The 26,493-nt window shown below is 42.7% G+C and overlaps 2 protein-coding genes across 2 annotated transcripts in view; one reads left to right on the plus strand and one right to left on the minus strand.

The window, feature by feature from the left end:
- The first annotated feature begins 4,059 nt into the window (after nucleotides 1-4,059).
- dph5 (diphthamide biosynthesis 5) lies at nucleotides 4,060-11,972 on the plus strand. The gene is made up of 7 exons (XM_029706560.1): nucleotides 4,060-4,511; nucleotides 4,977-5,101; nucleotides 6,639-6,747; nucleotides 8,195-8,315; nucleotides 10,016-10,055; nucleotides 11,273-11,376; nucleotides 11,474-11,972. The coding sequence occupies exons 1-7, from the start codon at nucleotides 4,377-4,379 to the stop codon at nucleotides 11,707-11,709; spliced, it is 870 nt and encodes a 289-aa protein (XP_029562420.1). The 5' UTR covers nucleotides 4,060-4,376; the 3' UTR covers nucleotides 11,710-11,972.
- Nucleotides 11,973-12,651: 679 nt separating this feature from the next.
- Nucleotides 12,652-26,493, minus strand: part of slc30a7 (solute carrier family 30 member 7) — a 29,336-nt gene continuing 15,494 nt past the window's right edge. The window contains exons 9-11 of the mRNA XM_029706559.1: nucleotides 15,555-15,645; nucleotides 15,289-15,438; nucleotides 12,652-14,196 (exon numbers count right to left, since the gene is read on the minus strand). Coding sequence (XP_029562419.1) covers nucleotides 14,149-14,196; nucleotides 15,289-15,438; nucleotides 15,555-15,645 — 289 coding nt within the window. The 3' untranslated portion in view covers nucleotides 12,652-14,148. The remainder of the gene's footprint in view (nucleotides 14,197-15,288; nucleotides 15,439-15,554; nucleotides 15,646-26,493) is intronic.

The following is a 26,493-nucleotide window of genomic DNA, read 5'->3' on the forward strand; positions in this document are numbered from 1 at the left end:
AGGTAAACCTAGGCGTTGAAGGACGATGAGAGAGGTTTCGTCTCTGGAGGGACAAGTTTAGCCAGGTGAGGTCTCCGCATGTGTGTGGGGTGGGACAAAAGAGCTATCTAAGGCATTTTGAGTGGGACTGAAGGCTCTACAGTGAAATAAAACAGTAAAAACTAGCCAAGACAGCAGTAGACAAGGCATATTGACATTAGAGAGAGGCATAAAGCAATCACAGGTGTTGATCAGGAGAGCTAAGACAACAACGGGTAAATGGCAATGAATGGGCAGAGCGGGTCAGTTAGGAACATACAGGACCTGAGTTCGATTCTGGGGCCGACAGGTAAACAAAATGAGGTACCGTGTTATTGAAACAGCCCAGGGGGCATCAGCTGTGGAGCTGAGTGATTATAGGGTCAAAAGAGCAGCAGTAGGTGAGTCATATTTCTGTTCGGTGGTCACTACTACGCTAGGCGAGCAGGTGACACAGCGTTCAGAAAAGCTAGCGGGCCGAGGCTAGTAACTGGTTCTTGGGAGACATATGTTACCAAATTGATAACAGAATAAAAAACAAAACGGTAACAGAATTTCTGCAATTAAATTGGCTACAATGGGAATTCCCAGTAGTCACAAACCACAGCTGGGTCTCCTGCTACTGTCCTTCCATTCCACTGGCATAATGTTATGTTCAGCTCATAACTGTTTTCTTTCTCTTTCTGTCGTCTGGTGGTCAAAGCAAGAGTGTGAAAAGTCTGGACAACCCCTCCCTCTCTCTCTTCTCTCTCCAATTAATGTCACCTCTCCCCGCTCTTTCCATTTACTGAAACAAGCATCCTCACCCACTGAGCAACGACCGACACCGGAAGTCCATGGACGTTGAGAAGAAGCAGAAATTTTGTCAGTCCGCCCTGGCCTTGAATTGAATGCCTACAGACGTTGTTTTTCGGTCCGTTTTGGACAAGCCTTGTTTCATTGTCCACAGACGTCTGGACCGGCATTAATTTGGTCCAAACATAGACGTTCATGATTGGTTCAGATTTGGTCCGGTCCGAAGATCAGTTCAGTACAGAACAGTACAGTACAGTACAGAGAAGTAGAGTATGGTTCAGTACACAGTAGAGCACACTAGACTTGAGTACACTAATGTACTGTAGTGAACTCTACTGCACTGTACTGAGCTCTACTGTGCTGGACTTTGATGTGTAAACCTGTGAAACATAAACATCTATGATTGTTTCAGATTTAGTCCAGTCTTGGTTGCGGAGCTCATTAAATAATAGCCAGTGTGTAGAAAAATACCCAAAATACCTTTATGTATCCATTTAGGATACATCACCATGAAAAGAATGACATTCACATCCATAATTATGCAATTCTGTTACCACAACGATGTTACCGGTGTAAATCCTCTTCACTTACTGTAGTTCAATAACCATAAGAGATTTTTTTCTAACTCAAGGTTTCATGTCATAGCTGACACCTACATTTTTTTTCTGCAGACATCTTTGAATCTTAATCTCTTAATTAGGAGCAGATATTTAACAAAGTTTTTGGAAAATGTGGTCACATAAAAAACTGGAGGGAGATTTTACCGAAATTGAAAAACTTTGCATTTCCACAGTTCTTCCAGTAAATGTGTTTTTGTGTAAAATTTTCGGTGATTTAATTAAAAAGTAGTGTATAAATCAATGGTTTTTGTTGGGCATACATTTTAATTCCGCTACTGTGGAATTGGCCTTTAAAGGGAATAAAAGAAACCTTTTGCCAAGTGGTTCAGTGGTGGAGAGTGGACAAGATGGTTAATATGTCTTAGACTTATGTGTTCCAATTCCTTCAACTCTCACTTCAATTGGTGTTGAAGACCACCTTGGTCTTGAAAGATGTACATTTGGATACGTGTCCTCAGCAAAACAATGCATTTAACAGACGTTCTTATCCAGAGCGACTTACAGTAGCGATTGCATACATTTCATTCTTTTTTTTTGTACTGGCCCCCCGTGGGAATCGAACCCACAACCCTGGCGTTGCACACACCATGCTGACGTTGCAAACACCATGCTCTACCAACTGAGCCACAGGAAAGCAACGCCAGATGATAATTTCCTTTAGGTGGGTGCTCATTTAATTTCCAACACAGAAGTCTTCCCCAGACAGTTCTGCTAATACCTTCTATTTGTTTTTGCACACCACGGCAGGCTATCAGCTCTAGACGATCTTTCCAGTCTGTTGTACAGTATGTCTGCCCTCTGTCGCACTTCCTCTTTTACCCACAGCTCCCTCGACAGGTAGGAAGCCATTAGCAATCTCAACACATTTCATATCTGTCTTGAAATGATTATAAAAGTAGCCTTCATTACCTCTAGCTCCTCTGGGTATCAGTGATATCACACTCTGATCTTGTGAGAGAGAACTTCTGTTTATTGGAATTTTCATCACTTTCATGGATTATGTGTTAGCTGAAACTCTGACAAATGAGTACAAACTCCGGGTTTAATAGGTGAGAGGAAAAGGCATGTCTTATTTAGTTTTTTTCTGTAGGTGGTGGTGGGAGGGAAGAGGAGGAAACACACACACACACACACACACACACACACACACACACACACACAGCTTCCCCATCTCAGCACAATGGCAGTGTCTCCCTCACTCTGTGCATTCGAAGCAGTTCTTTGAAAGAGCTGTAGAGACAAGCAGAGGCCCACAAAGCCCCTTACTGTTGGCCTCTACCCTCAAACCCTAACTATAAATCAAGGTTCCCATTGCCCAAGTTCTCCATTTGGTGACAAAATGTTGCATATTTCTGAACATTATATTGATATAATGAAACCTGGTCAGATAATGTCAAATACATTATTGAAGGGAAGGAAGTTGCTTAACAGATGCTTTACATGTCTTCGCCACATTCTCTGGGCAACTTTATGAACACTGTACACTGATGAGGTAATAAACTGGACTCAAAACCAGGCCTCCACATTGATACATTTTGGTGCTAAAACACCTACATTCCTTCCCATTAACATGCAAGTGCTTGGGTATTGCCCAAACCAGCTCCATAAAAAGTGCTGCTCCCTGTGGATTGTTTTACAATACATTTAATGAATCAGCTAGAATCAAAACTCTAAACGCATTCCAGTCAGATTAGAGAAACTGTGGGGTCGAGTTCCGGGGCAATGCCTGTAACCTTGACAACAGTATCCATTCACTAAACAGGACCAACAGCGCAAAAAACAACCCCATGATCTTCTCTGCCTAAATAAATACTGATAGGGAGTCTAGTAAATGCTTAGAAAGAGTGGCATTAGAAAGTGAAAATGTGTGTTGGTGAACTGTGATGGCATGCCCTCTGCATTGTGAGTATGATCTTCATGCTAATTTTTTAAAATGTGTATTTATTTAACCTTTATTTAACTAGGCAAGTCAGTTAAGAACAAATTCTTATTTTACAATGAGGCCTACCCCGGCCAAACCCTCCCCTAACCAGTGGCAGTTCTAGACCATTTCAACTGGGGGGGCCAAGCTGGGGCCAGTTGTACTGTTAGAGGGGCCAGTTACATTAGACGTTATTGTTGTCATATCGTTTTCTTCACTGCATTGCAGGCATTAGCAGGCAAAATATCATGTTCCACGTTGCCACTGTCTAATAACGGATGCATTTAGGGGGGCCACAAGGGGGTCCAAAATTGTTGTCACAGGGGCACTGCCCCCCCAATTGCCCCTAACCCGGACGACGCTGGGCCAATTGTGCGCCGCCCTACGGGACTCCCGATCACGGACGGTTGTGATACAGCCAGGGTCTGTAGTGACGCCTCTAGCACTGGAGAGGCAGTGCCTTAGAACGGTGCGCCACTCGGGAACATGCACTTAACTATGCCATCACTTTTGATTTTATATATTTTTCACTTTTACTTTGTAAATACGTTAAAGTCACAAGGAAATGGAAAAAAGTCCAACTTGATAAGTAATCCGAAAGTAGCCTACCTGATGCTCCACGGACGAATGCTCTCCCACTGTTCTAATACCGGGCTGGAACGGACCCACGTTGCAGGAAGACATGCAACTGTGTCGTAAAATCAAGAGTATTTTGCATCAAGACGTATGTGAAATCGTATAGTGTTTACACGTGCGTTTAGTGACAAGTGTATTCAAGTTCTATACTGTAGTAGCGGCTTGTATTCACGAGAGAATCTGATAATAAATGCAAGCGTATTCTAGGTACCAGCTTAGATATTTTATGGCATAACTAACGGAACATTTTAAAACGGCAGCCGTCTGTTTTCTGCTAGGTTTAGCAATTAGCTAGCCTTAGTCTGCTATTAAGACAGTTGTGATGACGTGGGGTGTTAGCCACCAATATAACTAACTCATAAAAAGTGTGATATTTCTACGTTGCGATGCTGTACTTTATTGGGCTTGGGTTGGGAGATGCAAAGGACATCACCGTAAAGGGGCTAGAAATTGTAAAGCAATGCAGTCGTGTCTACTTGGAAGCCTACACGTCCATATTGACAGTTGGGAAAGATGCATTGGTAGGTTGAATATTATGTAGCACTATGGCATGCATGTGGTGAAATTGTGCATGTCTGTGCTACAACAATCCCTCCCATTTCGAAGTCGGCACTGATGCAGTCCAGAGCATGTGATAAAACTGCATCAGGGTACAATACCTCTTGAAGTGCATGTTGTCTGCTTCTAGTTAAAGATATTATACAGAGTATTCCATGACATTAAAGTTGCATCAGTTGAAATGACCAATGAGTGGCTGGAAATCGTATAGAGTGTGTGGCGTTGACACTTCCTACTCATTTTCTTAAAATTGAGTAAAAGTCACAAGTTCTCAAGTTTATAGACAGTGTACGTTCATTAAACAGAGCTCAAGCTGGCAGGATGGAGATCAAGGTTTTATCATTGCCATCAGATAAAATCAATCCACCGTTTTTAAAGCAAATTCAAAGGCAGTATGTGTCGTGAGTAAGTGTGATCTATGACCTTAGGAGGAGTACTATGGACGGGAGCTGTTACTGGCCGACAGAGACATGGTGGAACAGGAGGCTGATGAGATCCTGAAAGGGGCTGACGTCAGTGATGTGGCATTTCTTGTGGTGGGAGATCCATTTGGGTAATTGATTGCTGTACTTGTTTTTCATGTTTGAAAAGTCGTTCATTATGTTATGACTATTACTGGTAGGCTAGTTTCAAAAGATGTTGCAGTGAACGATAGAATTGCAGTCCCTGGCCGTAGATAAACTTGCTAACCACTGCTCTAATAGGATTGAAGGACTTCTGGGAGATCGTAAGGCGCCTAGGAATGTTACACTAGCCCCTCCGTCTCCCAGGCAGTAGGCAATACAAAATCGGTAACGCTTTACATGAAGTGTCGTTCCCACAACCCTGGCGTTGCAAACACCATGCTCTACCAACTGAGCCACACGGGACCAGTAGGAATGAGTAAGTCAGTAAGACATCAGATAGGGCTAAGGGAGTACTATTGTAAACAACGCTCATCAACACCACTCACTCCTTCCTTTTGCTATTTGAGTTGTAAACAAAAGGATAGGCTACATTTTTTTTTTTACATTTACAAAACATGGTTTTAATAAATCAATAACTAAAGAGAACCCTGAACCTTCAGTGGAGAATGTTCCTTTGGCGATCACACTGTTTTTCTTTGCCATTTGAAAGCCTGCTGGAAGTTGATGCTTGCCATGATTTGAACAACATCCCTTGCCGCAAAAATATTTTAAGTCTCACGACCTTGGTATGCTTCAGTCCGCAATGACTATCATCTGCAGTTTCCATTTGCTTGCCATACAAATGGAAACGGAACTAATTGAAATTGCTCCAAAAATACTATCTCACAAAATGGTTTGGTGTGACATCGATGCTCAACGGAGCACCACACGATTAAGAAAAGTGTTTTTTGCAGCCATTTGCTCTCTGAGTCGGTGGGGAAACGTTCTGGGGAGGGAGTAGTTGGACCGAACCGCAACGTCTCTGGAAAGAGCCACTGATTCATTGTACAGCGCTCCCATTTGCTAGAGCTACTTTACTGGTGCTCAACGTCATGGTGGGCGGCAGGTAGCCGAGTAGTTAGAGCGTTAGACTAGTAACCGAAAGGTTGCAAGATCAAATCCCCGAGCTGACAAGGTAAAAGTCTTGTCGTTCTGCCCCTGAACAAGGCAGTTAACCCACTGTTCCTAGGCCGTCATTGAAAATAATAATTTGTTCTTAACTGACTTGCCTAGTTAAATAAAGGTTAAAAAAAAAGAAATGGTGAAGACCAGCAGAATGTTTGGCTCTGCTCTTTTTCCATCCAAAACCACTGACCAGGAGGAGGGGAGGTTCAGTCAAATTCTCCACTCTCCATCACGGTCACGATTTGCTCCAAGAAATGTTGGGATTTAATAAAGTTAATGACATCTAAAACCAAGGATTCGGTTTGGGGCCAAGTGTGGCCTTTGAAATAAATAAATCAGGCAGTCGAATAATGAGTCTCACTGACCATAACCATCCTTACTGTAGCAAATTGCCAGTTGGTTTGGAATGGAAATGGAGCAGCAATGTGACATTTTTGGTCAAAGCTTGGACTTTGTTGTCAGGTTTCTAAAGGCAGCATCATGCCATGTTCTTAACACTTGATGCATCTTTTCTTATAGCGCCACCACCCACAGTGACTTGGTCCTGAGAGCAGTGAATGCTGGGATACAGTACAGGGTCATCCATAACGCCTCTATCATGAACGCAGTTGGATGCTGCGGCCTCCAGGTACGTCCACTTGAAGACCTATTGGAAACTAAAACACACAGATTAGCAGAAACGTTGTCTACTTTGCTAAAAATAAAAAATAAACTTTGCTAAAAATAATAAAGAGCTTATAACATCTGGTCTTCTATGGCCCATCATCTTAACCATTCTGTAGCAACGTCCTATGAAGGCAATCAAAGAGCCTAATCGCCATTGGGAAAGAATATCCATGCGGAGTCTCTGGATGGAAACGGCAGAGCAGCACCAATCTCTCTTTAATACACAGCTCAGCCCAGGACATCCATAATGTGGCCCTTGCATTGACCTGTCAGGGGGAGCATTGTGAGCATGGGGCCCCCCAGCTGTCCTACCCTGCCTCTGATGTGGGGGGGGCGTCTAGTGTAGTCTCTTTCCAGTACCTCGCGGATTAGTGTTGCTAACGTTAGTGTTAGCGCACCAGGGTTGTCATTAGTGGGTAGTGACGCTCCTTGGGCGTGCATCAGACGCACTAATTGGAAGTGATCTGGCAACTCAAAGCCACTGCCAGTGAGCAATGACAGGAGAGGAGGCGGCTTTGCTATTCTAATGAAGGACGTGCCCATCGCAGGGATCAAGGTTTTGTGTGTTCCCTGCCTGTCAACCTAGTGTGTTTCACCATATTCTTCAGGGGAGGGGTGCTCTATTCTATACTGTATGTGCCTGTATAATTTACCTTTCAATTGGTTGTGCATTTTAATTGTCTTCCCTGGTGCACTACCAATTTTGTTTAAAGAAAATGACCAGCTCGAGTTCAAATTACTGGGAATATGTGGGTGGAGAATTAGCATGTTTTGCCAAACCTCAGCATATCAATTTGACATTAGTTTCAAATGAGATGTAAATAGATGGCTAAAATGAGGTATTACAATCGCTCTCGAACTCAGAATTTTAAATGGTAAGAGATGTTTTAGAAAATACATTCAGACCAGCCATATCAAGTGTTTTGTCTAGCTCAAGTCAACGGTGTACTGGTCTTGCACTGCGGTGCTCTTGTTAGCTTATTGGGGGAAGGGGTGAGTTAGGTCCCAGGGCATGTTTTGGGTCGCCGTGCTGTATCGAGCATGCCGTGGCTCAGAGTGCCATGTGATTTTTCACACACTGAATAACAGGAAGCACCTTGGGACACTTAGTGCAATCCAGTCTGCTGCAGCAATCACGGCCTGCTCACGAGACATAATTTTACTCTACACACACACACACCCACACACACACACACACACACACACACACACACACACACACACACACACACACACAATTGATGAGCACTCAGACATCCACACATTGCCAGACAAGTAAACCAGAACCACAAACTCTTTATTTGAGAAACTGACCATTCACACCCAATGCTGCTGTCCAAAGATATTTTCAATAAACCCTGAGTGGAAGACAAGTCTTAAATCACGTTGTGTACATTACTTTTGGACAGCTGTACAACTTTGGAGAGACGGTGTCCATTGTGTTCTGGACAGACACCTGGAGACCGGAAAGCTTCTATGATAAAATCAAGAAGAACAGGGACCTGGGGATGCACACACTATGTCTGCTTGGTGAGTCCTACAGTTTCATCTCTTATAGTAACCAACCAAATCAGTACAAACATCCAGTGACGCAGTGACAATATTAGGAGTCAAGTGACTGTCCTAATATGGACCGTGAAAAAAAAAAAAAAAAAGTGAAAAATCTGTACAGAATAGTAGGGCTGAGACGATACTAATATTTTTTCCCATGGCAAAAATTAAAACACAAAGCAGTAAAAACTCTCTTTGGTCATTTAAAAACCAGCTGTTTGTAAAATACTGTGTGCTGTAGCTTGGGAAATAAATACATGTGACTCTGGATGACAACAATGTTTGTTCCCAACATTAGGGCTGTTTTCATCAAGAAGTTAAATCCGCTTTGCGTTTTGCTTTGTTTGCCGCTACACTAACGAGTACCGCGATACTGGTATCGTCCCTACAGAATAGCATGCATACAGTATGCCCGTAACCGTAACGCATTGTAAACATTATGGACCGCTCACGCTACGTAGTAACATTGGGTCTGGTCACCTGAGCACATGGTGAGGAAACATGGGAGGTCACATCCGTGTGTCTGAGTGATTCTCCAGACAGTCCCTCGGAGCTCTTATTCTTCCAGACCTACTTCCAGTCAAGGTGCTGGGTCTGCCTTCCAGGTGGAGGAAAGGAGGGGAGGATATAGTGTGTGTGTGCGCCAGCCAGTCAGTTCTACACACTTTCATCTCTGGGAGGCTGGGACCGAACAAAGCCCTCATTATGACTGTTTCTACTCCGAGGCCTTTTCCCTCCTGTGTGTGTCATCCCCTGGGTGCATATTAAACAGTCCTCAATCACAGTCACAGTAGTAGACTGGGGAGTTGGTTTCTGTAATGGGAAGGCGGCTGTGACTGCAGAGGCAGATGGCCCGAACGCTCATAATTTATGTTTATTTGAGCAAGAGATTTTTGTTTGGACGCAGAGGGTTGCCCCCCCCCGGTTCCCTATGAACCTCACATGGGAGAGCCCTATAATTCGAGGTAATGGATACTGGTTGAAGCGGAGACGGTTTTGGGTCACACCCTTATTGTCTCTGTGGGCTAAGTTCCCTATGTGTCCCCAGGTGCGGCCCCAGCTGCAGAAGGGTGTGTGCGCTCTTGAGCTCACCGATATGAACCCCATTATTCAATAGTGGATCGGAAAGCCTGGCATTAGCCAAGTCACCTCCACACCCGTGAAGCAAAGGGCACGATTCTAAAAGGATGAAGAACGAGCGCAGACAACAAAAGCAGACGCACGCACAACTCTGATTGGGTCATCTATCATGACTTCCCTGGACAACATGCACTCCATACATCTACATGACAGAGGGAAGCCTCATCACTGTAATGAAACTAGCAGGACCATTGTTCCTGTTTGATTAATACTGATTCATCATTTTTTTTAAATAATAATGTTTGGGTAAGATTTTGATGGTCTTTGTGTAAGGATTATTGACCGTTCATATTATTCAAGAAAATGATGTATGATTATTATTCTGGTGAGGTTTTGAATTCTCCTGGAGTGTAAAATGTTCCTGAAAATGGAATGGCTTAAAGGTGACCATGGAAGACTTAAAGGGATATTTAGTTCCTCAAGCTGGCCTTGGGTAATTTGTCAAGATGTGTTGTTCATGGCCAGTTTGAGGGGAAAAGGAATTGTCCACATCTGTGAAATGGTTCATTACCCCTACAGCCCTCCTTTTTTGTCCGCAGATATCAAAGTCAAAGAGCAGTCCATGGAAAACCTCATGAGGTAAGTCTCTCCTTTCCCCCTCCTGCACTGGACTGTCTGGGAGTGGGCTGTCTGATTTATATCTGGTCAGTGGAGTTTCTATCCAGCAGGACTCTGAAACAGAGCAGAGTTGAGGTTTATTGCAGACGTTCACTTAACATACATTTATACTGGCAGCTGGAGACGGGCCAGGCCAGTAAGTCAAAAAAAAAAAAAAAAGTGGGTTGTTTGACTTGGACACACAATCTGTTGTCAGTGTCGTCTCATTGGGCCAGATTCAGGAAATAGATTTCATATTTTAATCTCCTGCATGTGTTTTCAAAAAAGATGACGTTGTCTTTGTCTCACACTTGAGAATCAACAGACATGTCTGTTTTGGACGCCAGTTAATCTCCTGCTACACTAATGCATTACTGTATCATGTATTGGTTTGCAGGAAGGTTGTCAACTCTTCGTTCACTTTGCGGTGTCCTGCAATTATTTTCCCAACAGGAGCCTGCACGGAAGTTGTTTTATATGTGAATCTATAAAAGCTGAAATGGACTTCAGTAATCTGCCATGTTAGGGTTATGTATGGGGGGAAAGTATGGTTTTCATTTAAGACAGAAAAGAGTCTTAATTTCTCCCAGGTTTACTGGTGCATATATATTATTACTAGGAAATGGAATAAACACATGCCCTATGATTTTGGTCAATATTAAAATGTTTGCGCAGTGAGAGATTTTCATACCATACAGTATTAGCCGAAAGGAAAAAAATACCCCGTCTCTCCCCCCCCCCGGCCAAGGAATTTAGACACATTTGTGAAGGTTTTCTTTCCAGTAACCTAGTTATCAAATAGATCTCTGGCTTGCTTTGTAAGCATTTTATGACTGTAGGAGATTTACATGAGACTCCACCGTTATTTTAGTTCTGATCTAGCACCAGAACAGCCACAGTGAAACATTGCCAGAAAAAAACCTGCTTGATTTCAAAGTGCTGAAAGAGCTGAGAATAGCCCCGTCTGAGCTACTCAGCACAGTACTGAATGCTTGGCATAATGGCATGTCCTTTTCTCCTTCCTTTTGAATGGCTCTACTGGTAACAAAAGGGGCTTGCTTTGTCTACACCTGGTTATTAGATTCAGCTTTTATATTCTGAAGAAGTCTCCTCCACAGCACTTGTAGGTCTGGGCAGTATGAACCCATTGGCGTTGCATTACTCCATAAGTAACGTCCTTGTTTCTTTTTCTTGTAAAGGGGCCGTAAGATTTATGAACCGCCCAGGTTTATGACCGTGAGCCAGGCGGCTGAGCAGCTCCTGGAGATAGTACAAAACCGGAGGGAGCGGGGAGATGACCTAGGTGAGTTGCTATCATGTTGAATTGAATGATTGTCACGTCAAACTATTGTTTAATCAATGTGAAAGAAAAACCACTAATTGCCCCTCTCTTCATCTAGCCATCAGCGAGGAGACCATATGTGTGGGTCTGGCCAGGGTGGGAGCAGAGGACCAGGTCATCCGCGCGGGGACACTCCGCCAACTGGCGTCATGTGACCTGGGCGGCCCGCTGCATTCCATGATCGTGACGGGCCACCTGCACCCGCTGGAGGTAGACATGTTGCGTTTGTCAGCCGCCACCCCCGACGCACTGCAGGACCTCCGAATGACCGACAGCTCAACGTACACATCCTAATGCACACACAGCGCCTCAATGACTCTCAGGATCTCCAAACGACCTAGTACACACACACACACACACACACACACACAAAAAGTTCCACACAGTTAACACAGGGACCATGTGTCATCCCAAGAATAACTTCTCCCTCAAGTAACCCGGTATTTCCCACCGGAACTGTCATTCTAAAGCATATAAATATCTCTGGATTTGATCAGCATGAAAATTCGAGCCTGATGAGCCATACATTAAAAGACATTGTATTTAACATTCAGCAAGTAAGAGTTTGCATCCTTCATTGAAAAGTTTTTGTTCTGACATGCACTGTAAACTGTAGGACCTTGTGTAGACAGGTGTGTGTTTTTCTAAATCATGTTCAAGTTGTGGAAACAGGATGCACCCGAGCTCAATTGAGGGTCTGAACATATAAATAAGGTATTTCATTTTTTGCTTTGTCATTGTGGGGTATTGTGTGTAGATTAAGAACAAATGTATTTAATCTATTTCAGAATAAGGCTGTAATGTGAAAGGGAACGGGTCCGAATACTTTCCAAATGCATTTTATAGGTAATCCATTACTTTTGCTTCCCTAAAATCGGTATCGGACCCAATAATCCCTCATCCCCCCGTGCTTTAGCTCAATCACACCATTGCCTTGCAACTAGGGTTTGCCAAATTACCTTAACGCTCACTGGCTATGGCATCAAAATGTTATTACCATGATTGAAGAGGAAATGAAGAAAAAGTTCACGGAGGAACATAAGAGTCAGATTGGTGTCTTGGTAAAAAAAAGTTAAACTGTCCTGTAATTTGAGGTTTTGAATTCTTGGAAAATGAAGCGTAATCTTCTGATATGCGCAACACTACTGCCAAAAAGTCAACCTGGACCGCCATCTTAATCTGGGTCTGTGAAACCAGAATTAAGAGTTTTACATATTTCTTACATAGACCAAAGCATATATTTCACTGATTTATTAATACCGATGTGCTTAAAATGACACTTAGAATTCATCATCTAGTTCCCATGTTGTTCTCCTGAGTTGGATAGATTTTGAAAGAATAAGGCAACTCCCTTTCCTCCTCCAGATAAAGGGCTCGATTCATCCGTATCGCTGAAGTTCAGAGCTTTTGAAATGTAAAACTAAAAGGTAATTTCCAATTGAGCCGTAATATGCAGCGTTTACCGTGAATGCAGTCTCTGCTAACGCTGAATAGCTGTAGCGCTTCAGTGCTACAGATAGTCGAGCCCTACTTGATATGCAACAGTTTGACATTTGGTCAAAAATAAAATATACAGATAAGAAATCATGGATGACAGCTCAAACTGAGCAAAATACTTTAAAAAAAAAATGTACGCCACCTCTTCTCTCAAATATTCATGTAACAAATAAATGGAAATTAAGAATAAACATTGATGTGCAATCTGTGCCAAACCTTTTCCTCAAGGTGTAGTTAAACTACTATCCAATTTCAACCTCCGCCAGTAATGAGAGAAATTTAATTATATGCAGTAAAATCATTTATTACATTTCAAAATAAGAATGGAACTGGCCAACTGCACACTTGGCCCATTACATTAAAGTAAGACCAATGAGGGCAATGAAATCATGGGTTTTAGGCTTACATCGGTTTTAACCATCCTCTTTGACAAGGTCGTACGCAGCTGTTCAAGGTTCAAATAAAGCCACTGTGCCGTCCAGGGAATTATGACAATATTCCCTTAGGAAAAATACCATGACAACCCTCAAAGGGATGCTGGATCAAGGATGGAACCAAAGGGCTGGAATACCATGACCCATGTTGGTCATCTGATTCCTTTTTGGGTCTTACGGGACATGATTCCAGTCTCATAGGGTGAACGAATGACTTCCAGATCATCCATGATATGGTGAAAAAGGCACTTAAGAAACCCAAAATGACAGTTGAATGGCTCAAGTGTGCAAAGTGCAACTAAATGGCCAAATGGAATATGCCCCTTGTTAATTGTGTGTGACTGATATGGACGTATAAAAATAGATTATCTATGGATCTTACATGGTTGCAGGGCTTAACACGAATGTCCATTGAAGTGTACTTTAATGCAGACAATAGTTACAAATTAATTAAAATCCCATCTTAAAAATGGGGGGGGGAATGATAAAAACCAAAATGGGTCTCTGACATTAAGATAAACACTTTCTAAACAGTAGAATGGGTGGAAGTGGGTGTGTGCAAAGTTCTCGTTTTCCCCGCAGACGTCACATCATAATTGGCAAGTTTTGGTTTCCCCCGTTTTCTTGTGTCCTCTCAAGAGTCAAAGTGTACTTGTCCTATAGCTGCTTCCGTCTTGGTTCTTGGTTTGTAATGTGGACTTTAAAACCCAGAGATGCGGGGTTTAGGGGGGGAAAGAGTGGGGAGGAAACCCCACAGCAGCACACAGAGGCTTTGGTCCCAGGGAGATACGAGGAACGAGTCCTACATCATTGCCACTTCTATCTGGACATACAGTTGCCGTACTCCAGCCTGTGGACAAGTACAATGGGGAAAACCAGTCACGCTTTGCATCAACACCAGTCACAACAGTGGAGATGTTTTCCTTTAATATCTGACATTTCTGTGGCCTGACGTTACCTAGTAGAGGTGTAATGTAATTCTAACGATAACGTTAAGATGGTCTAGTGGTAATGGCAGAGCTCTTAATACTCGGCTGCTACGTCTTTGTTTCTCAAACCTTCCACCTGGACTTGAATAGACCGATTGTCTGTCCAATAAACCAAGGAGCGACTTCATTTAGTCTGCTGACCAGTTGCCGGTTATTTAAGTGATAATGCCCTCGAAGCCGATATTTGGAGGATGTGCCAATATATTTGCATATGCAGAAGATGTTTTCTAGTGACATTGATTTGGATACATCCATAACAAATGAGCTAATGAGGCACGATTTCACCTGGCATAGAAAATGTGCTCTCTCGTCAGGACACTGTTGTTCAGAGGAGCTAGCCAACAACACAGCTATCACAATCACTGCAAACTAGCTGCACTTCGTTTCGTTTGACCTTTTTTCAATTTACATTTCTTTGTATATATCCATAAAAATGATGCCAGCTGATTCATGATTTTGACTGGCTGAGAAACGCTGCCTGGTCCCGTCCCGACTCCGAACCCTACATGTTCATTACTATGGGACAGCTGAAGATTGAATATTGAAACAATGTTGCAAATGTCAGACAGCAAGGTTTATACAAAACTCTGCTGTTGAAAACTAAATGTTAGTTTAAAAAAATGTGAGAATGTCTAGATGGTTTTTATAGTGGAGATCAAGTTTATAAGTTGCCTGGCTGGGCTGATGAGACAGTGGATTGTGCAGTCAGATGGAACAGAGTAAATAGGCATCATAGATTTAGCCGGTGGTAACTTGTGGAATAGACAACTGGAACGCGCTTTTAACCAATCTTATTCAGGATTAGACCCACCCATTGTATAATAAGTAAATGACACATGTTCCAATGTTACTAGTGATTTTGTGGCTTCCCATTAGCTGCTGGCTAATCAGTGTGTGTATTTGTAGGAGAATGGCTGTGTGTGACATTACAAAAGGATGGGTTCCTCTCCTACCTGTGTGAAAATGTTGTGCGTTTGGCTCAGAATCCATTTGCTGTCAGCGTCGGGTGCAATTAGCAGCTTGACTGTGCCAATGTAGACATCTGTGCATAGGGTCCAGAAGTGAGGCTCCTGCAGATTGTACACACCCTGCAGCTGCTGCACCTGCAAACACACACAGTTCACACCTAGATGTATATGGCCATTTCCCCTTGTTAAACATTTAACATGTTCAGCATTGACATCAGGGTATGGTTGAGGCATGGTTGTGCAGCACTTACCCTCTGGTAGCATTCTGGCAGGGCATTGTCCAGAGAGGGCGGAGTCCGCTGCATCAGAATCCCGATGGACTCCCTCAGCAAAGGCACTACACTGTGGCACAGAGGGTAAGGGAGAAAAATATCAGGTCAGCGTGACTTACTTCCCCAACGTTTTCCTGTCAACACTGGCAGGCCCAGGGCCAAGGCAACGCCAAATCTGTCCAAAGTGATATTGTGCTTCTGGGGCACAAGTCAAGCTGAACAATATGAACCCTGGACAATGACAGCTTGCTTGGTTAAAAGCGCATTCCAGTTGTCCCTGTATGCCATGTCATGTGCCAAAGAAAATGTCCTTTCTGCCATCTTCAAATATGAACATTAATGAGCTCTAGGAAAGATGAGGATTTGATCCTGATTCAATCACCCTCACAGCTATCCTCCAATCACAACGATTACGCAAGTATTGGAACCATCACTTTTCCCCCCACAAGGTTGTCCTATCTGAAATGTTCCCGTAAATTGGGCTACTTTGAAAACGATGTCGCGGGTGAAAATGTATAGGTCGCGGGTTTTTGGGGTACTTCTAAATTGCACTGCGGCAGCCATTGCATTTCTCTTAAAAATATATACATTTCACGGTGACCTGCTGCTGTGGACTGTCAGACAGTGAGGAGGCTGTTGCTGAGTGAGTGAGAGCGAGGGCCGGAGGGGTGTGTGTGTTGAAATCGCTGCAGCAGGCTGGCGAGGAGACAGCAGTGTGCACGTCGTGACAACTTTTTACCAGTTGTATGCAATGATGTATATATAAATCATTGGTTGTATGTAGGCTATTTAGATCATCATTATGGAGACACTTATTTCCAACCCTTTGTCCATAAAACATTAACGCAATAGAAAAGAAATAAAGGCGACAAAGCCCTGGAAAATGTATGGCGCACTAGATAAATTCGCTCGGAGGTTGTTTAAACTGCATTCTGTGTCGACTTCGCTTATGGAAAACCGTATCGTGCTCAGTTCTTGGGTTTGAGCGCTGCTCGAGTGGAAATTGGAAATGGAAGTGATGGAACTTCATTGCATGCTTCGGTTATGGGGAAAAGACCACAATGAAACGTTTGCATATGTTGGCCATCAAGTGGCCTACTGATTTATGTAGCCTTCCATTTGATACAATAAATGTTGAAATTACGAAATCTCTGGAGTTATTGCAAATCAATTTGTGCCACTTTGTGTAGCCTAGCAAATATTTTGTAAATATCGTATGACTTCAGTTTGTTGTTGTAGCGTTGTGTTATGCAATTATTAATGGCCATGTTTAGTTAATTCAATTGGAAGTTATCAATTGTGATCATGGTCAAAGCTCTATTGCAATTGCCGATCAGCTGTTAGAAAACGTCAGATTAGGCTACAGGTAAAAAAGAGACAAGCATTGGCCTATTCAGTTCATATCCATATTATTCATATTTGATTCAGCGATTGAAAATGACGACACCATCCTCAGTAGCCTATTCCAGCAGGTTACTGGGCAACACAAGCACTTGTTCAGTTTAGATCTTGCCCAGGCTACTGTAGGCCATATTATGTAGGCCTAAGGGGCTACAGGCTACCTGTATCTAGCTATGCAAAATAGAATTACAATCATAAACCCAGATTTAGCCTATTGAAATGACAAGTCAATCTTGCAAATAGGCCATTTATAAACGGGTTGTAGTCTTACCATCTGGCTCATAATGATGGCACAATTGCCAGAAAATAGCCCAATGTTTGGGATTGTGATCCTCTGTCCAAATTTCATCACTCAAACTATATAGTTATGCGAAAAGGGATTATTTAACATTTTAGCTGTCAAACGAGTTAAAACGACATCCACTGGTGGAGAATCTGCCAAGTTTAATAAAGATACATGATCTTCTCTCGCGGCATATTCAAATTCCTTTTACGTGACGTTAGCTCACAATAAGCTTATGTTGATATTCCTTAATTCGCTCGATAACGTTATGGAAAAAGGGGTTTGTATAAATATGACAACTCCTCTCGCTGTGCATCCATTTCTTGAGGCTAGTTTTTCAAGCCTTGTGGGCAGATTGTGCTAGAAATTTGAGCTAGACCTGGCAAACCCAGTCTCCACGTTGGTATCCGGTTGCTAAGAAACCGTGTTTTCCCAGACAAACCTGTGTCAAAAGTTGCTAGCTCAGTATAAATTCTCAGAGTAAATGCATACTGCAATTAGAACCACAAAATATCTTAGAGGCTTAACATCTAAACTACAACGACTTGCCTAGCTAACAGCTAAATGTTTGTTTTTGACTTTGTTAGAAATTCTTTATCAATGACAAGGAGTGGCAAGCTTGCCAAAGGAACTGGTACTCAAGACTACGCAGGTAGGGCTTTGAGAGAATTCCTCCACCTTAATTCAACTAAGGAAGGAGAAACTATAACAGTGGAGTGAAATGTTTTTAATTAGTGGAAACATTGGTAATATTTCTGCCCAAGTTTTTTGGGGGGGTCCAACAAACCTCAGTTGTCTGGAATTCCTCCGAAATGGCAGGCCTAGGTCAAAGAGGAAGGTCTTGCCATCAATTCAAAATGTCACAGATGCTGCTTTCAGAGAGCAGGAGAACTGCACTGCAGACCCTGCTGGCTGCAGCGGAGACTACTATCATAGTTGAACAATGACTTCATGAGGCTGGACAGTGCCACGCCAGCCACTCTTGATCCTTCCTTTTGTCTCCTCGCAACCATCTCGCGGCCACAGTTAAAAAAAATAATAAAACAAATCCCATTGCATGTCCCGCCTAACCCCTATACCAAAGCCACAAGGCCGACCACCAAGGCATATGTGAGCCATCAGAGGGTTTGGCAGCTTTCCCCGTTCCCAAAACCCCACTCACTCCCCTCTTCTCCCCGTCATTATCCCTGAATCCCCTACACCCCACCAGAAGCCCCACTCGGTCCATGTCAACGTGGGCAAAACTTTCCCTTTGCTCTTCCTCCACGTCTACAGTCTCACTTGCACTACATGCTAGTAGCACACTACACCAACCAGCTCGTCGGCATATAGGCTACTGTACATTCTTCAGCTTTGCCTTTGAGTCTTAAGGGTCCGGTCGAAATGTAGCCAACGTTCCCCTACCCAACATGTTATTATGAAATCAAAGACTTGATTATGGCCGACGGGAAAAGAGAACCTTTGAAGAAATGTAAAGTCACACATTGACTCCTTATTTACTTCTACTGCACTAGTCTGCAGCCAAACAGATTGACAAAAATAATTGTGTAATACATGTGATAAAAACAGCCATGAACTTTGTTTTGACTGTCATTTTGTAATAACTTGTCAAATGACAACCATTTTCTCAAAACGGTCTTTGAATTGAAGCTAAATAAACAAAATGGGAAAGAGTTTAGTTTACATCGGTCTGTTCTTTAAGATAAGATTTTTGCATGGGCTGCTTCTCAATACACTGATATCGCCCTTCTGTATCTGCAGTGAAAGGTGACAGAGCTAGAGCGGTGTTTGTCAGACCATGAGACATCCCGAAAATCAGTCTTTTCACGAAAATGTCTGTAGTATCCAAACGGTTATGACCACTATTGAAAGGTGTCTCTCTCCATTTTGCTCTAGGATACCCACAAGCCTCGTCTGAAAGTCCCTGGTACCAGTTTTTTTTTTGAAATTGTAAAAAAAATGAATGGAAGTCTATGGAGATATTTTAGACACTTAAACTAAGGGGATAAATACATGTAAAAAAGAAATACATAACAAACTTCCTTTAGATGTTTTTTGGAACCATCTATTTTTCCATGTAGTGAATTTGTTAGCAATTTCCAGACGCCTGAAGGTTTCATCTGTACAAACAATAGTACGCAAGTATAAACACCATGGGACCACGCAGCCGTCATTCCACTCAGGAAGGAGACGCATTCTGTCTCCTGGAGATGAATGTATTTTGGTGTGAAAAGTGCAAATCAATCCCAGAACAACAGCAAAGGACCTTGTGAAGATGCTGGAGGAAACAGGTACAAAAGTATCTATATCCACAGTAAAACGAGTCCTATATCGACATAACCTGAAAGGCCGCTCAGCAAGGAAGAAGCCACTGCTCCAAAACCGCCATAAAAAAAGCCAGACTATGGTTTGCAGCTGCACATGGGGACAAAGTTCATACATTTTGGAGAAATGTCCTCTGGTCTGATGAAACAAAAATAGAACTGTTTGGCCATAATGACCATCGTTATGTTTGGAGGAAGGGGGAGGCTTGCAAGCTGAAGAGCACCATCCCAACCGTGAAGCACGGGGGTGGCAGCATCATGTTGTGGAGGCGCTTTGCTGCAGGAGGGACCGGTGCACTTCACAAAATAGATGGCATCATGAGGAAAGGAAAATTATGTGAATATATTGAAGCAACATCTCAAGACATCAGTCAGGAAGTTAAAGCTTGGTCGCAAATGGGTCTTCCAAATGGACAATGACCCCAAGCATACTTCCAAAGTTGTAGCAAAATGGCTTAAGGACAACAAAGGTAATGGAGTGGCCATCACAAAGCCCTGACCTCAATCCTATAGAACATTTGTGGGCAGAACTGAAAAAGCGTGTGCGAGCAAGGAAGCCTACAAACCTGACTCAGTTACACCAGCTCTGTCAGGAGGAATGGGCCCAACTTATTGTGGGAAGCTTGTGGAAGGCTACCCGACACGTTTGACCCAAGTTAAACAATTTAAAAAGACAATGCTACCAAATACTAATTGAGTGCATGTAAACTTCTGACCCACTGGGAATGTGATGAAATAAATAAAAAGCTGAAATAAATCACTATTATTCTGACATTTCACATTGTTAAAATAAAGTGGTGATCCTAACTGACCTAAAACAGGACATTTTTACTGGGATTAAATGTATTTGGCTAAGGTGTTTGTAAACTTCCGACTTCAACTGTATATATATTATTTTTTAGATACCTTAAAGGAGTCTTTAAATTCAAAATCAAATAGCTAAATAATCCTTAGTTTGACCATCTTAAAACAATTCCATATGTTAGCTTAGAACCACCCCCCTCAATCTAGAGGGTTAAACAGGGGGATTTTGATATGTTAAAATTCGATTTCCACGGGGGCAGGGAAATTTAAGGCCAATGGCAAAAAAATATTTGGTAATAAGTGGAAGGAAAGGCATCTTGTGAAATGCCAGTGACCTCCTCTTCCCCAGTTGACTAGTTACGATTATGAAGGTATGGGCAGCAATTAGAGAAGCTTTTATTTGTGCCAGCCTGACATTAACAGTAGCCAAATGAGGAGCCGGTAAGTGATCCATCCATTTCCTGACTGTTCAGCACTCCTTGCCAGTAAACGCTGTGGTAACACACTTAACAATTCAGCACACAGAAGCATTTTGTGTAATACGTGTGGTGTACTGAGCCATGTACTGTATGCTACTGTGGAAGCAGCCAATAACCAACAGTATAGAATCTGAGTCAGGAGGTTGTGTCTTCTCTTGTTTTGCTCCCTGATTTGATTCATGAAAATATTGACTTCATACTGGTAAGTTATAGAAACAGTCTACGATATTTTCCAGAATGCAATACGGTCTTCAATCACGAAGTTGCATTGAATCAAAAACCAACTAGTAGCTGAAGGATGGGACTAAAAACAAAAAAATATTGTAAAATGTATATAGTATGTATAAGCTGGAAGTAAAAGCCTGTTGTTGTTGTCCATTAGTTTACTTCAATTAGGGAAGGTAGGGATATACATCTCTTATTTAGTTCCATCCTTCAGTAGCTATAGTTAAAAACAGGAAAGCTCCCAGCACGAGGGGAATGCCCTACTCTGAAATCATACTATTGTCCCCAGCCTTCCTGTGTAGATTCAACAGCACTGACTCAGTCACCACAAACTTAATCATAATATATTAATAATTAATAGAGCACGTGTCAAATTATTCCATGGAGGGCGGAATGTCTGCGGGTTTTCGCTCCTCACTTGTACTTGACTGATGAATTAAGGTCACTAATTGGTAAGAAACTCCCCTCACCTGGTTGTCTAGGTCTTAATTGAAAAGAAAAACCAAAAACCCAGAAGATACTAGGCCCTCCATGGAATGAGTTTGACAGCCCTGATTTCGAGCTTTGAACCAAGACTCAAAGCGCCAATGTGTAACATCCCTGGTATTGGCGTTTTGGAAACCAATTCACCAAACATTTCTTCACCAATTAGTGGACGTCTAACAAGTACAGGATCTTTAGCAAGGCACACAATAATAATCAACCACTAAGTATTGTCGATATATAAGCAGTCATTCAATAACAGTAGCAAGAGCAGTATAGGCCTAAACCCCTCAGTCAAGGGAGATTTACCACAACAACAAAAAAGTGGGAACATCTCACTCACCAAGCAACCAATACTAACAGTAGGCAACATTTGACTCATACTGACATTACTGCATGATGAGGTTGAACCAAATCCTGTTTCTTCCCAATGGGAAAAAAAAGCTCTTCCAATGAGGGGCTGCCAAAGTGTCAACACTGTTCTGGAATTCCCCGAGTTGTAAAGAGAGGGAGTCAGACCCACATTCTTCAAGGCCTTGGAGCGAACAGTCTTGGAGTTGAACAATGAAGCAAAACTAGGGAAGCTCCACCACGACAAGAAGAAAATGAAGCCTACATCCACCCATTCTGAATGAAAGCCTATGTTCAGCATGAGAACATCAAAAAAAAAAAAAAAGGACACAGACCTGCCATGGATAACATGGGCTGAGAAGTTAGAAATACAGTTTAAGATGGATACATAAATCTCAGATGCATGGCCTTGAACACGATACTGACCCAAGCCACTGAAAAGAGGTGAAATAACAATTCAAAAGAACATGTAAACCTGTTATTAAATGGAGAGCCAATGGCAATGTAGGACAAGTGGGTTAAGCATGACATGCTAGTGAAATCTTCTCCCCACATCTAAAACCATCAGAAGTCCCTCTGATTCAAAGGAGCATGAAACACCTATTATTACAGTCAGCTACACTAGGATGGTTACCTTAAACAAAATGGTGTGGTTTTAGTAGACAGGGGAGGCAGAAACTACTCTACATTTTAAATTATGTAATAAAATGAGTGAAACTGACCAGTAGCTAGGTTTCTAGCCAATTGGCGACAGATTTTCATGCAAATATTAAAAAAATCTGCATAAAAACAATGAGGGGTGTTTCCATCAAAGTAAATTGTGGTGGATAAAAAGCTGTGCACATGAAACTCATTTATTTTAAGAGTTTGCATCGCATTTTCAACTCTACCAATGGTTTTATCAAACTTTTACGATAACAAATTTGCCCAGTCTGGTTTTGACGCATGCTCTCGACAAGTTCACTGATAAAGTGGACAGGTTATATGATGAGACATGGATAAGAGCAATAATTGTATTTGCTAAATTGGCAGCCAAGCACTGATCATCATGTCACCAGCAATCGAATACCCTCGATATTTAGCCGATTGGGAAATTGCATGATCACCGTGCACTTAACTTTATTTGCCTATAAACTTTTCATGCTTATCCATATTGTGGTGGTACAAGGCCTACAATGTGACATATTGCGTGACTCCAAGTTTACTTCTATAGGTTAGATTTTCCACCACCATTTCTTGCATAATTAATTTTACCGACAAGATCCCATCACGTCGAACGAACAAATGGTATCGAAATTTATGAAATTGTACAGACATGTCCTGTTTCCATCAGCCCTGTCATGACATTTTTTTTAATGCGTCAGGTAATTCATCCGCATTAAATAGTTGGATGGAAACCTGGTTATTGGAATTGACGAAATTGCCTTTCAACTCTTTATGTCTCCTCAACTCAAGGAAACGTGACAGCATTAAAGAGGGAGCAATGAAAACACAAGGCCCTATGTGACCATCAGAAAGGGGAGGGCTTTCACAGTGGTTATGTGGAGGAAGGGTTCATTACCTAACCTCAAGCCCTGGCCTGAAACATCACCTTCATTACCAGCCAACACAATGGCTCTTCTGCCAAGTCTAGTTCATGAAAGGGAAAACCTCAAGGGAAGGATGTAACAGAGGTCAAAGGTAAGAGTACACTGACTAATTATGTACGAGGTTTGAAGTGATGAGAGAGAAGAGAAAAAAAAAGCTTCAACTTCAAGCCTTCAATAATTGGGTCAAAATAAACAGCATTCAAGTTAACGTATAGCACTCACCCGTTATATGTAATCAATTCACTTTTGTATGGCACCTGGGTATGTACTGTTCAAACATCTAACAATGAGTTGCCACACTAGTAACTCAAAGCCAATTCGTCTTTGCACACTGTCGTCTCTTCATCATTCCAATAGTTACCCTCATTTCAAAATGAGCCAAATCACTGTCCCAAAAGGCCTTGATTAGTACTCGTATTTACATAGTGTGTCCTAATTTATTCACGCCTACCTTATCTGGTTTCCAGGCTTTCACCTGGGAGTCATTACCCAGCCTTGGGCTCCTTTTCCTCCAGCAGGGAGGGAGGAGCCTCAGCCGGGCTCTTGGTCCCTGCAGCAGAGTCCCACATGAGGCCCCAGCTAACCCACAGCCCCACAGAGAGAGCCAAGGGGCCCGCAGGGGCCTCTAACCACCTCTCTCCACTCACTAATCACAGGCTGCACAGACTGTTCCATCTGTCCACAGCCAACCCAGATATTCTCCTTTGGTGCGAGGCCAGCAGCCACCAGGCCTTGACCGAGGCACACAAAGAAACACACTGGGACGGCCCAAGGCAAACACACACGTGCAAGGGGTCTGTGCTTGGTTCTGTACAGTTTTTGCAAGCTGCAAAGGGTACTTCCAAGTATGGCCGTTCAGGGAGGATGGGAAAGCTACGCACCTCCCCTTAATAGTCCTCCAGCCTCCAAATGTGGTCAATGTCAGCAAAAGAAAATAAAACATGGTCAACCAGCTGAGGTTCAGGCCGCACACACACACACACACACACACACACACACCGACTTCCATTTCTCCAAACAACCCACTGTCCTTCTGCCGGTCCAATAACAGAGAGAGATCTACGGTCCATTTCACTGGGTAATCAAATAGTAAAATGATATCTGTAGGCCAATATTGTTTGAATCTTGAATCCCGCAAATGGATGATGGCCATTCCAGAACGGTGGGGAAAATACTTCCAAGTAATTACACATCTTTCATTTTGAGTTGTTCTGGAATGAATCCAGCACTCTTTGCAGTGCTAAACGTTTTTATCAAGATGTCACAATACGAGGTCCCAAAATAACTTCACACAGAACTTGCACTAACAGGAAGGTGATTACACTCAAAACAAATATTCACGACAAAACACAACACGCATCAAGGCCGTGGAAATTAATCTCCGATCCCGCACAACCATCTGGGTGGGGTCCAACAAAATGTCCACAAAGGGATTTGAAAACATTTCCCCTGTTTGACTACTCTCGCTCTCCATTTCTTCCCGTCCAGTCGCTTAACAAAAGCAAAAAGTACAAACATTCTGAAAATAATAGCCAAATACCAGCTGCAGATTAGGTGGTTTTACAACGTTGGAGGTTAGTTGTATGTTTTTCGCTGCTTTTTTGGGGCTTACATCTGCTTCATTATTTGCTATTTAATTGCTCCTCTCCCTCTTCATTCTTCCCTCACTTGTTCCATATCGCACCTGTATTGAAATGGCTCTTTTACGAGCCTCGCTCTGTCCCAAGATGGAACGCAACATGCTGTAGAATAAGCCTAGGTGGGTTCGTTTGTTCTCATTGTCCAACATGTGAACTGTTAATTTCTTTGCCTTTCACCGATGGCTATGGAGAAAAACGCGTCGGCTTAAGTCTCAATGACAAAACCCCACTCAGGCAGATCAAGAAAAAAGGGGAGAAATCCACACTAAAAGGATGGCTTTGTTCACACATTTAAAACGGAACAGTCACAGATCACGACCACATTCCAGATAGGAGGAAAGAAAAGGCTCAAAAGACAGAGATGGCGAACAAGTTTACCAGAGAGGCTTTACTCACTGAGTTTACATTTGCATAATGGGGCCCTTTCCCCAACCACTTTGTCCCTACTGTACGACTAACAGAGGACAGTGAAGAATTGAGAAACACATGAGCAGGCGAGCCACTAAGAACTAATGCCTCTTTTCTGGGTCTCAAGACTCATTCAAGTCCATTCCTCACCAAATCTATTTTTTCGAATCCCTCTGGATTTCAGCAGTTTTGCAGGTCCATCTACCACTGGGGAACAACATCTGAAAAGCTAAATCTATTATTTAGATGCCATAATGTCACTCTCTCGCTTCTCATAGGGTCACACACTGTGTAAAAGATGGGCTACACCACCTATCTGCTGGGAATGGCCAGGTGGTCAAGGAACAATTATTGGCCCTCCCATTCTGTCTGTTGGACTGACTGGTTCTCTATTGCAAGTGCGACTAGTTCTGTCTGCTGAGGTTGGCTCGGTCGGTCTTCACCCCAAATGAAGAAACCAGTTTAAAGTTACTGGTTGCTGAAAGTTCCTGAAGCTTGATGTAAATCATGAGTCATATCGACTAAAGCTCCCTAAGTCATATGTAGGCTACACAGAACATTCAAATCAATGCTGGGCATTATTTAGTGTAGAGAGAGCATGACTCTTAACACTGCATAAAAAGTCCACTTGGCAACATCTTGGCAGTAAACGTTTGAAGAATGCTACAAAGCAGGACAGAGCATGATTTCTGGGATGCCATATGTTCTGGGAGCCACAAAGACTCCACCCCACTGTACGAGTCCTGTAATTCTGCACTTTACAGTGGTGTTGGCAGCATTTGAGAAAGATTAACAGTGGCCAGTTTGAAGTGGTGAGACAACATGCCCGAATGCATGCTTGCCTTCTGTCGTTTCATCTTGTTCTGCAGCACCAGGAGAAGTGGGTCTACGGTGGAGACTGACCCACCATTAAAGACATTTAGCTGAATAG

Source organism: Salmo trutta, chromosome 22 (assembly GCF_901001165.1).
Source record: "Salmo trutta chromosome 22, fSalTru1.1, whole genome shotgun sequence".
NCBI lineage: Eukaryota > Metazoa > Chordata > Actinopteri > Salmoniformes > Salmonidae > Salmo > Salmo trutta.